The sequence below is a fragment of the Petromyzon marinus genome, unplaced genomic scaffold, assembly GCF_048934315.1.
Source record: "Petromyzon marinus isolate PM22_M1 ecotype Great Lakes invasive population unplaced genomic scaffold, UKy_Petmar_22M1.pri1.0 PM_Scaffold_119, whole genome shotgun sequence".
Lineage (NCBI taxonomy): Eukaryota > Metazoa > Chordata > Hyperoartia > Petromyzontiformes > Petromyzontidae > Petromyzon > Petromyzon marinus.
This window is the reverse complement of record NW_027423079.1, coordinates 149,587-164,458: the sequence shown is the minus strand read 5'-3', so window position 1 is coordinate 164,458 and position 14,872 is coordinate 149,587. Positions and strand designations below refer to the sequence as shown.

General features: G+C 55.2%; 1 protein-coding gene across 1 annotated transcript in view; it reads right to left on the bottom strand.

Moving 5' to 3' along the window:
* LOC116937859 (tyrosine-protein phosphatase non-receptor type 11-like) overlaps positions 1 to 1,278 on the bottom strand; it is a 107,089-nt gene extending 105,811 nt beyond the window's left edge. Inside the window, exon 1 of the mRNA XM_076063432.1 lies at positions 1,104 to 1,278. Coding sequence (XP_075919547.1) covers positions 1,104 to 1,117 — 14 coding nt within the window. The 5' untranslated portion in view covers positions 1,118 to 1,278. The remainder of the gene's footprint in view (positions 1 to 1,103) is intronic.
* Between the last annotated feature and the right edge of the window lie 13,594 nt (positions 1,279 to 14,872).

Sequence of the window (14,872 nt, the reverse complement as noted above, 5' to 3'; positions counted from 1 at the left end):
CTATGGGTCTCTGTGTGATGAGTCTATGGGTCTCTTTATATGAGTCTACGGGTGTCTGTGTGATGAGTCTATGGGTCTCTGTGTGGTGAGTCTATGGGTCTGTGTGTGGCGAGTCTATAGGTCTGTGTGGAGAGTCTATGGTTCTCTGTGTGGTGAGTCTATGGGTCTCTATGTGGTGAGTCTATGGGTCTCAGTGTGGTGAGTCTCTGGGTCTCTGTGTGGTGAGTTTATGGGTCTCTGTGTCGTGAGTCTATGGGTCTCTGTGTGGTGAGTCTTTGGGTCTCTGTGTGGTGAGTTTATGGGTCTCTGTGTGGTGAGTCTATGGGTCTGTGTGGTGAGTCTATGGATCTCTGTGTGATGATGAGTCTATGGGTCTCTGTGTGATGAGTCTATGGGTCTCTGTGTGGTGAGTCTGCGGGTCTCTGTGTGGTGAGTCTATGGGTCTCAGTGTGGCGAGTCAATGGGTCTCTGTGTGATGAGTCTATGGGTCTCTGTGTGGTGAATCTCTGGGTCTCTGTGTGGTGAGTTTATGGGTCTCTGTGTGGTGAGTCTATGGGTCTCTGTGTGGTGAATCTCTGGGTCTCTGTGTGGTGAGTTTATGGGTCTCTGTGTGGTGAGTCTATGGGTCTCTGTGTGGTGAGTCTATGGGTCTCTGTGTAATGAGTTTGTGGATGAGTGAGTGGGTGAGTGGGTGGGTGAGTGGGTGAGTGGGTGGGTGAGTGAGTGAATGAGTGGGTGAGTGAGTGAGTGAATGAGTGGGTGAGTGGGTGGGTGAGTGAGTGGGTGAGTGAGTGCGTGAGTGAATGAGTGAGTGGGTGAGTGAGTGAATGAGTGAGTGGGTGAGTGGGTGGGTGAGTGAGTGAGTGGGTGAGTGAGTGAGTGAATGAGTGAGTGGTTGAGTGAGTGACTGAATGACTGAGTGAGTGGGTGACTGAGTGAGTGGGTGACTGAGTGGGTGAGTGCCTGAGTGAGCGAGTGAGTGACTCAATGACTGAGTGAGTGACTTAGTGGGTGACTGAGTGACTGACTGAATGACTGAGTGAATGAGTGGGTGGGTGACTGAGTGGGTGACTCAGTGACTGACTGAGTGACTGAGTGCTTGCCTGCGTGAAGACATGATGCTGCAGGCTCTCCCTCCGCGTGTCCAGTCACCCTGAGGCACCCTGAGGCACCCTGAGTCACCCTGAGGCACCTTGAGTCACTCTGAGGCACCCTGAGTCACTTCAGCAGTAACGGAACCTCCACTCGAATGCACTCACACTGATTGACGATGCCAACGCTTTATATAGGCAGGGACAGGCCACGCCCCCATCAGCTGTAACACGGAGCCACGCCCCCCCGCGCAAACGCCTCATGAATATTCATGAGGTTTGTCTGTGCGTCGTCGGCGTGGGGAGCGGTCACGTGGGGAGAGGAAGACTCACTCACCACTTACTCACTCACTCACCACTTACTCACTCACCACTCACTCACCACTAACCACTTACTCACCACTCACTCACTCACTCACCACTTACTCACTCACCACTCACTCACCACTAACCACTTACTCACCACTCACTCACTCACTCACCACTTACTCACTCACCACTTACTCACTCACTCACCACTTACTCACCACTAGCCACTTACTCACACACTCACCGACTCACCCACTCACTCACCCACTCACTCACTCACCCACTCACTCACTCACCACTCACTCACCCACTCACTCACCACTCACCCCACTCACTCACCACTCACCCACTCACTCACTCACTCACCCACTCACTCACCCACTCACTCACCCACTCACTCACTCACCCACTCAGTCACTCACTCACCCACTCACTCACCACTCACCAACTCACTCACCCACTCACTCCCACTCACTCACCACTCACCCACTCACTAACTCACCACGTACTCACCACTCACTCACTCACCCACTCACTCACTCACCCACTCACTCACCCACTCACTCACCCACTTACCACTCAGTCACCCACTCACTCACCCACTCACTCACCCACTCACCCACTCACCCACTCACTCACCCACTCACTCACCCACTTACCACTCACTCACCCACTCACTCACCCACTCACTCACCCACTCACCCACTCACTCACTCTCTCACCCACTCACCCACTCACCCACTCACTCACTCACTAACTCGCCACTCACTCACCCACTCACTCACTCACCCACTCACTCACTAACTCACCACTCACTTTCTCACCACTTACCCACTCACTCACTCACCACTTACTCACCACTTACTCACCCACTCACCAGTTACTCACCACTTACTCACCGACTCACTCACACACTCACTCACTCACCCACCCACTCACTCACCACTCACTCACTCACCCACTCACTCACTCACCCACTCACTCAGTCACCCACTCACTCACCACTTACTCACTCACCCACTCACTCACTCACCCACTCACCCACTCACTCACCACTCACCCACCACTCACCGACTCACTCACTCACTCACCCATTCACTCACCCACTCACTCACTCACCCACTCACCCACCCACTCACTCACTCACTCACCCACCACTCACCCACTCACCCACACACTCACTCACTCACCCACTCACTCACCCACTCAATCACCACTCACTCACTCACCCACTCACTCACCCACCACTCACTCACCACTCACTCACCACTCACTCACCACTCTCTCAATCACCACTAACTCACCACTTACTCACCACTCACCCTCTCACTCACCCACCACTCACCCACTCACCCACCACTAACCCACTCACTCACTCACTCACCCACCAATCACCATCCACTCACCACTCACTCACTCACCCAACCACTCACTCACTCACCCACCACTCACTCATCACTCACACACTCACTCACTTACCCACCCACTCACTCACTTACCCACTCACCCACTCACTCACCCACTCACTCACTCACCCACTCACTCACTCACCCACTCACCACTCACACACTCACTCACCCACTCACCCACTCACTCACCACTCACCCACTCACTCGCCACTCACTCATCCACTTACTCACTCACCCACTCACTCACTCACCCACTCACTCACTCACCCACCCACCCACTCACCCAATAACCCACCCACTCACCCACTCACTCACCCGCTCACTCACTCACTCACCCACTCACCCACTCACTCACTCACCACTCACCCACTCACTCACTCACTACTCACTCACTCACCCACTCACGCACTCACCCACCCACTCACTCACCCACTCACTCACCCACTGACTCACTCACCCACCCACTCACCAACTCACTCACCCACTCACTCACTCACTTACCACTTACTCACCACTCACCACTCACTCACCACTTACTCACCACTCACTCACCACTCACTCACCCACTCACTCACTCACTCACCCACTCACTCACCACTTACTCACTCACTCACTCACCCACTCACCCACTAACTCACCACTCACTCACCCACTCACTCATTCACTCATTCACTCACCCACTCAAACACCAACTCACCCACTCACGCACTCATTCACTCTTTCACTCACCCACTCACTCACTCACTCACCCACTCACCCACTAACTGGCCACTCACTCATTCACTCACCCACTCACTCACTCACTCACCCACTCACCCACTAACTCGCCACTCACTCACCCACTCACTCACTCACCCACTCACTCACTAACTCACCACTCACCCATTCACTCACTCACCACTTACTCACACACTCACTCACCCACTCACTCACTCACTCACCCCTCACTCACTCACCCACTCACTCACTCACCCACTCACCTACCCACTCACTCACTCACCCACTCACTCACTCACCCACCACTCACCCACGCACCTACACACTCACTCACTCACCCACTCACCCACTCACTCACTCACCCACTCACTCACCACTCACTCACTCACCCACCCACCAACTCACTCACTCACCTACTCACTCACTCACCCACTCACTCACCCACCACTCACTCACCACTCACTCACCACTTACTCACCACTCACCCTCTCATTCACCCACCACTCACCCACTCACCCACCACGAATCCACTCACTCACTCACCCACCAATCACCACTCACTCACCCACCACTCACCCATTCACTCACCCACTCACACACCCACTCACCCACTAACCCACCCACTAACCCACCCACTCACCCACTAACCCACCCACTCACCCACCCACACACCCACTCACCCACTAACCCACCCACCCACCCACTCACCCACCCAACTCACTCACGCACTATCCCACCCACTCACTCACCCACTCACTCACCCACTAACCGACCCACTCACCCACCCACTCACCCAATAACCCACCAACTCACCCACTCACTCACCCACTAACAGTCCCACTCACCCACTCACTCACCCATTCACTCATCCACTCACTCACTCACTCACCCACTAACCCACCCACTAACCCACCGACTCACCCACCCACTCACCCAATAACCCACCCACTCACCCACTCACTCACCCATTCACTCACTCACTCACCCACTCACCCACTAACCCACCCACTCACTCACCCACTCACCACTTACTAACCACTTACTCAACCACTCACTCACTCACCCACTCTCCCACCACTCACCCACCACTCACGCACTCACCGACCCTCTCACTCACCCACCCACTCACTCACTCACGCACCACTCACCCACACACTCACTCACTCACCCACTCACTCATCCACACACTCACTCACTCACTCACCCACTCACTCACTCACTCACCCACTCACCCACTCACTCACCCACTCACTCACCCACTCACTCACTCACTCACCCACCACTCACCCACTCACCGACTCACCCACCCACTAACTCACTCACTCACCTACTCACTCACTCAACCACTCACTCACCCATCACTCACTTACCACTCACTCACCACTCACTCACCACTCACTCACTCACCACTCTCTCAATCACCACTAACTCATTCACCCACCACTTATCCACTCACTCACTCACCCACCACTCACTCACCCACTCACACACCCACTCACCCACTAACCCACCCACTAACCCACCCATTCACCCACCCACACACTCACTAACCCACCCACTAACCCACCCACCCACTTACCCACTAACCCACCCACTAACCCACCCACTAACCCACCCACTCACTCACCCACTAACACACCTACCCACTCACCCACCCAACTCACTCACCCACTAACCCACTCACTCACTCACCTACTCACCCACCCACTAACCCACCCACTCACCCACTCACTCACCCACTCACTTACCCATTCACTCACTCACCCATTCACTCACCCACTCACTCACTCACCCACTAACCCACCCACTAACCCACTCACTCACCCACCAATCACCACTCACTCACCCACCACTCACTCATCACTCACACACTCACTCACTCACCCACTCACTCACTCACCCACTCACCCACTCACTCACCCACTCACTCACGCACCCACTCACTCACTCACTCACCCACTCACCACTCACTCACTCACTCACCCACTCACCCACTCACCACTCACCCACTCACTCACCCACTCACTCACTCACCCACTCAATCACTCACCCATTCACCCACTCACCCACTCACCACTCACTCACCCACTCACTCACCCGCTCACTCACTCACTTACCCACTCACCCACTCATTCACTCACCACTCACCCACTCACTCACTCACCACTCACTCACCCACTCACTCACTCACCCACCCACTCACTCACCCACTCACTCATCCACTCACTCACTCACTTACCACTTACTCACCACTCACCACTCACTCACCACTTACTCACCACTTACTCACCACTCACTCACCCACTCACTCACCACTTACTCACTCACCCACTCACCCACTCAAGCACTAACGCACCACTCACTCACCCACTCACTCACTCACCCACTCACCCACTCACTCATTCACTCACCCACTCACTCACTCACCCACTCACCCACTCACTCATTCACTCACCCACTCACTCACTCACCCACTCACCCACTAACTCGCCACTAACTCACCACTCACTCACTCACTTGATCACCACTTACACACTCACTCACCCACTCACTCACTCACCACTCACTCACTCACACACTCACTCACTCACCCACCCACTCACTCACTTACCCACTCACCCACTCACTCACCCACTCACTCACTCACCCACTCACTCACTCACCCACTCACCACTCACACACTCACTCACCAACTCACCCACTCACTCACCACTCACCCACTCACTCGCCACTCACTCATCCACTTACTCACTCACCCACTCACTCACTCACCCACTCACTCACTCACCCACCCACCCACTCACCCAATAACCCACCCACTCACCCACTCACTCACCCGCTCACTCACTCACTCACCCACTCACCCACTCACCCACTCACTCACCCACTCACTCACCCACTTACCACTCACTCACCCACTCACTCACTCACTCACCCACTCACCCACTCACTCACTCTCTCACCCACTCACCCACTCACCCACTCACTCACTCACTAACTCGCCACTCACTCACCCACTCACTCACTCACCCACTCACTCACTAACTCACCACTCACTTTCTCACCACTTACCCACTCACTCACTCACCACTTACTCACCACTTACTCACCCACTCACCAGTTACTCACCACTTACTCACCGACTCACTCACACACTCACTCACTCACCCACCCACTCACTCACCACTCACTCACTCACCCACTCACTCACTCACCCACTCACTAAGTCACCCACTCACTCACCACTTACTCACTCACCCACTCACTCACTCACCCACTCACCCACTCACTCACCACTCACCCACCACTCACCGACTCACTCACTCACTCACCCATTCACTCACCCACTCACTCACTCACCCACTCACCCACCCACTCACTCACTCACTCACCCACCACTCACCCACTCACCCACACACTCACTCACTCACCCACTCACTCACCCACTCAATCACCACTCACTCACTCACCCACTCACTCACTCACCCACCACTCACTCACCACTCACTCACCACTCACTCACCACTCTCTCAATCACCACTAACTCACCACTTACTCACCACTCACCCTCTCACTCACCCACCACTCACCCACTCACCCACCACTAACCCACTCACTCACTCACCCACCAATCACCATCCACTCACCACTCACTCACTCACCCAACCACTCACTCACTCACCCACCACTCACTCATCACTCACACACTCACTCACTCACCCACCCACTCACTCACTTACCCACTCACCCACTCACTCACCCACTCACTCACTCACCCACTCACTCACTCACCCACTCACCACTCACACACTCACTCACCCACTCACCCACTCACTCACCACTCACCCACTCACTCGCCACTCACTCATCCACTTACTCACTCACCCACTCACTCACTCACCCACTCACTCACTCACCCACCCACCCACTCACCCAATAACCCACCCACTCACCCACTCACTCACCCGCTCACTCACTCACTCACCCACTCACCCACTCACTCACTCACCACTCACCCACTCACTCACTCACTACTCACTCACTCACCCACTCACGCACTCCCCCACCCACTCACTCACCCACTCACTCACCCACTGACTCACTCACCCACCCACTCACCAACTCACTCACCCACTCACTCACTCACTTACCACTTACTCACCACTCACCACTCACTCACCACTTACTCACCACTCACTCACCACTCACTCACCCACTCACTCACTCACTCACCCACTCACTCACCACTTACTCACTCACTCACTCACCCACTCACCCACTAACTCACCACTCACTCACCCACTCACTCATTCACTCATTCACTCACCCACTCAAACACCAACTCACCCACTCACGCACTCATTCACTCTTTCACTCACCCACTCACTCACTCACTCACCCACTCACCCACTAACTGGCCACTCACTCATTCACTCACCCACTCACTCACTCACTCACCCACTCACCCACTAACTCGCCACTCACTCACCCACTCACTCACTCACCCACTCACTCACTAACTCACCACTCACCCATTCACTCACTCACCACTTACTCACACACTCACTCACCCACTCACTCACTCACCCCTCACTCACTCACCCACTCACTCACTCACCCACTCACCTACCCACTCACTCACTCACCCACTCACTCACTCACCCACCACTCACCCACGCACCTACACACTCACTCACTCACCCACTCACCCACTCACTCACTCACCCACTCACTCACCACTCACTCACTCACCCACCCACCAACTCACTCACTCACCTACTCACTCACTCACCCACTCACTCACCCACCACTCACTCACCACTCACTCACCACTTACTCACCACTCACCCTCTCATTCACCCACCACTCACCCACTCACCCACCACGAATCCACTCACTCACTCACCCACCAATCACCACTCACTCACCCACCACTCACCCATTCACTCACCCACTCACACACCCACTCACCCACTAACCCACCCACTAACCCACCCACTCACCCACTAACCCACCCACTCACCCACCCACACACCCACTCACCCACTAACCCACCCACCCACCCACTCACCCACCCAACTCACTCACGCACTATCCCACCCACTCACTCACCCACTCACTCACCCACTAACCGACCCACTCACCCACCCACTCACCCAATAACCCACCAACTCACCCACTCACTCACCCACTAACAGACCCACTCACCCACTCACTCACCCATTCACTCATCCACTCACTCACTCACTCACCCACTAACCCACCCACTAACCCACCGACTCACCCACCCACTCACCCAATAACCCACCCACTCACCCACTCACTCACATCACTCACTCACCACACTCACCCACTAACCCACCCACTCACTCACCCACTCACCACTTACTCACCACTTACTCAACCACTCACTCACTCACCCACTCTCCCATCACTCACCCACCACTCACGCACTCACCGACCCTCTCACTCACCCACCCACTCACTCACTCACCCACCACTCACCCACACACTCACTCACTCACCCACTCACTCATCCACACACTCACTCACTCACTCACCCACTCACTCACTCACTCACCCACTCACCCACTCACTCACCCACTCACTCACCCACTCACTCACTCACCCACCACTCACCCACTCACCGACTCACCCACCCACTAACTCACTCACTCACCTACTCACTCACTCAACCACTCACTCACCCATCACTCCCTTACCACTCACTCACCACTCACTCACCACTCACTCACTCACCACTCTCTCAATCACCACTAACTCATTCACCCACCACTTATCCACTCACTCACTCACCCACCACTCACTCACCCACTCACACACCCACTCACCCACTAACCCACCCACTAACCCACCCATTCACCCACCCACACACTCACTAACCCACCCACTAACCCACCCACCCACTTACCCACTAACCCACCCACTAACCCACCCACTAACCCACCCACTCACTCACCCACTAACACACCTACCCACTCACCCACCCAACTCACTCACCCACTAACCCACTCACTCACTCACCTACTCACCCACCCACTAACCCACCCACTCACCCACTCACTCACCCACTCACTTACCCATTCACTCACTCACCCATTCACTCACCCACTCACTCACTCACCCACTAACCCACCCACTAACCCACTCACTCACCCACCAATCACCACTCACTCACCCACCACTCACTCATCACTCACACACTCACTCACTCACCCACCCACTCACTCACTCACCCACTCACCCACTCACTCACCCACTCACTCACGCACCCACTCACTCACTCACTCACCCACTCACCACTCACTCACTCACTCACCCACTCACCCACTCACCACTCACCCACTCACTCACCCACTCACTCACTCACCCACTCAATCACTCACCCATTCACCCACTCACCCACTCACCACTCACTCACCCGCTCACTCACCCGCTCACTCACTCACTTACCCACTCACCCACTCATTCACTCACCACTCACCCACTCACTCACTCACCACTCACTCACCCACTCACTCACTCACCCACCCACTCACTCACCCACTCACTCATCCACTCACTCACTCACTTACCACTTACTCACCACTCACCACTCACTCACCACTTACTCACCACTTACTCACCACTCACTCACCCACTCACTCACCACTTACTCACTCACCCACTCACCCACTCAAGCACTAACGCACCACTCACTCACCCACTCACTCACTCACCCACTCACCCACTCACTCATTCACTCACCCACTCACTCACTCACCCACTCACCCACTCACTCATTCACTCACCCACTCACTCACTCACCCACTCACCCACTAACTCGCCACTAACTCACCACTCACTCACTCACTTGATCACCACTTACACACTCACTCACCCACTCACTCACTCACCACTCACTCACTCACCCACTCACTCAGTCACCCACTCACTCACTCACCACTTACTCACCACTTACTCACTCACCCACTCACTCACCCACTCACCCACTCACTCACCACTCACCCACCACTCACCCACTCACTCACTCATCCATTCACTCACTCACCCACTCACTCACTCACACACTCACCTACCCACTCACTCACTCACCGACTCACTCACTCACTCACCCACCACTCACCCACTCACCCACACACTCACTCACTCACTCAACCACTCACCCACTCACTCACCGACTCACTCACTACTCACTCACTCACCCACCAACTCACTCACTCACCTACTCACTCACTCACCCACTCACTCACCCACCACTCACTCACCACTCACTCACCACTTACTCACCACTCACCCTCTCAGTCACCCACCACTCACCCACTCACCCACCACTAACCCACTCACCGACTCACCCACCCACTAACTCACTCACTCACCTACTCACTCACTCAACCACTCACTCACCCACCACTCACTTACCACTCACTCACCACTCACTCACCACTCACTCACCACTCTCTCAATCACCACTAACTCACTCACCCACCACTTATCCACTCACTCACTCACCCACCACTCACTCACCCACTCACACACCCACTCACCCACTAACCCACCCACTAACCCACCCACTCACCCACCCACACACTCACTAACCCACCCACTAACCCACCCACCCACTTACCCACTAACCCACCCACTAAGCCACCCACTAACCCACCCACTCCTCACCCACTAACCCACCTACCCACTCACCCACCCAACTCACTCACCCACTAACCCACTCACTCACTCACCTACTCACCCACCCACTAACCCACCCACTCACCCACTCACTCACCCACTCACTCACCCATTCACTCACTCACCCATTCACTCACCCACTCACTCACCCACTAACCCACCCACTAACCCACTCACTCACCCACCAATCACCACTCACTCACCCACCACTCACTCATCACTCACACACTCACTCACTCACCCACCCACTCACTCACTCACTCACCCACTCACCCACTCACTCACCCACTCACTCACGCACCCACTCACTCACTCACCCACTCACCACTCACTCACTCACTCACCCACTCACCCACTCACCACTCACCCACTCACTCACTCGCCACTCACTCATCCACTCACTCACTCACCCACTCACTCACTCACCCACTCAATCACTCACCCACTCACCCACTCAACCACTCACCACTCACTCACCCACTCACTCACCCGCTCACTCACTCACTCACCACTCACCCACTCACTCACTCACCCACCCACTCACTCACCCACTCACTCATCCACTCACTCACTCACTTACCACTTACTCACCACTCACCACTCACTCACCACTTACTCACCACTTACTCACCACTCACTCACCCACTCACTCACCACTTACTCACTCACCCACTCACCCACTCACGCACTAACGCAACACTCACTCACCCACTCACTCACTCACCCACTCACCCACTCACTCATTCACTCACCCACTCACTCACTCACCCACTCACCCACTCACTCATTCACTCACCCACTCACTCACTCACTCACCCACTCACCCACTAACTCGCCACTAACTCACCACTCACTCACTCACTTGATCACCACTTACACACTCACTCACCCCTCACTCACTCACCACTCACTCACTCACTCACCCACTCACTCAGTCACCCACTCACTCACTCACCACTTACTCACCACTTACTCACCCACTCACTCACCCACTCACCCACCCACTCACCACTCACCCACCACTCACCCACTCACTCACTCACCCATTCACTCACTCACCCACTCACTCACTCACACACTCACCTACCCACTCACTACTCACCCACTCACTCACTCACTCACCCACCACTCACCCACTCACCCACACACTCACTCACTCACTCAACCACTCACCCACTCACTCACCGACTCACTCACTACTCACTCACTCACCCACCAACTCACTCACTCACCTACTCACTCACTCACCCACTCACTCACCCACCACTCACTCACCACTCACTCACCACTTACTCACCACTCACCCTCTCAGTCACCCACCACTCACCCACTCACCCACCACTAACCCACTCACCGACTCACCCACCCACTAACTCACTCACTCACCTACTCACTCACTCACCACTCACTCACCCACCACTCACTTACCACTCACTCACCACTCACTCACCACTCACTCACTCACCACTCTCTCAATCACCACTAACTCACTCACCCACCACTTATCCACTCACTCACTCACCCACCACTCACTCACCCACTCACACACCCACTCACCCACTAACCCACCCACTAACCCACCCACTCACCCACCCACACACTCACTACCCCACCCACTAATCCACCCACCCACTTACCCACTAACCCACCCACTAAGCCACCCACTAACCCACCCACTCACTCACCCACTAACCCACCTACCCACTCACCCACCCAACTCACTCACCCACTAACCCACTCACTCACTCACCTACTCACCCACCCACTAACCCACCCACTCACCCACTCACTCACCACCACTCACCCATTCACTCACTCACCCATTCACTCACCCACTCACTCACTCACCCACTAACCCACCCACTAACCCACTCACTCACCCACCAATCACCACTCACTCACCCACCACTCACTCATCACTCACACACTCACTCACTCACCCACCCACTCACTCACTCACCCACTCACCCACTCACTCACCCACTCACTCACGCACCCACTCACTCACTCACTCACCCACTCACCACTCACTCACTCACTCACCCACTCACCCACTCACCACTCACCCACTCACTCACTCGCCACTCACTCATCCACTCACTCACTCACCCACTCACTCACTCACCCACTCAATCACTCACCCACTCACCCACTCAACCACTCACCACTCACTCACCCACTCACTCACCCGCTCACTCACTCACTCACCCACTCACCCACTCACTCACTCACCACTCACCCACTCACTCACTCACCACTCACTCACCCACTCACTCACTCACCCACCCACTCACTCACCCACTCACTCATCCACTCACTCACTCACTTACCACTTACTCACCACTCACCACTCACTCACCACTTACCACTTACTCACCACTCACTCACCCACTCACTCACCACTTACTCACTCACCCACTCACCCACTCACGCACTAACGCAACACTCACTCACCCACTCACTCACCCACTCACCCACTCACTCATTCACTCACCCACTCACTCACTCACCCACTCCACCACTCACTCATTCACTCACCCACTCACTCACTCACTCACCCACTCACCCACTAACTCGCCACTAACTCACCACTCACTCACTTGATCACCACTTACACACTCACCCACTCACTCACTCACCACTCGCTCACTCACCCACTCACCCACTCACTCACCCACTCACTCACGCACCCACTCACTCACTCACCCACTCACCACTCACTCACTCACTCACCCACTCACCCACTCACCACTCACCCACTCACTCACTCGCCACTCACTCATCCACTCACTCACTCACCCACTCACTCACTCACCCACTCAATCACTCACCCACTCACCCACTCAACCACTCACCACTCACTCACCCACTCACTCACCCGCTCACTCACTCACTCACCCACTCACCCACTCACTCACTCACCACTCACCCACTCACTCACTCACCACTCACTCACCCACTCACTCACTCACCCACCCACTCACTCACCCACTCACTCATCCACTCACTCACTCACTTACCACTTACTCACCACTCACCACTCACTCACCACTTACCACTTACTCACCACTCACTCACCCACTCACTCACCACTTACTCACTCACCCACTCACCCACTCACGCACTAACGCAACACTCACTCACCCACTCACTCACCACTCACCCACTCACTCATTCACTCCACCCACTCACTCACTCACCCACTCACCCACTCACTCATTCACTCACCCACTCACTCACTCACCCACTCACCCACTAACTCGCCACTAACTCACCACTCACTCACTTGATCACCACTTACATCACTCACTCACCACTCACTCACTCACCACTCACTCACTCACCCACTCACTCAGTCACCCACTCACTCACTCACTCACCACTTACTCACCACTTACTCACTCACCCACTCACTCACCCACTCACCCACTCACTCACCACTCACCCACCACTCACCCACTCACTCACTCACCCATTCACTCACTCACCCACTCACTCACTCACACACTCACCTACCCACTCACTCACTCACCCACTCACTCACTCACCCACCACTCACCCACTCACCCACACACTCACTCACTCACTCAACCACTCACCCACTCACTCACCGACTCACTCACTACTCACTCACTCATC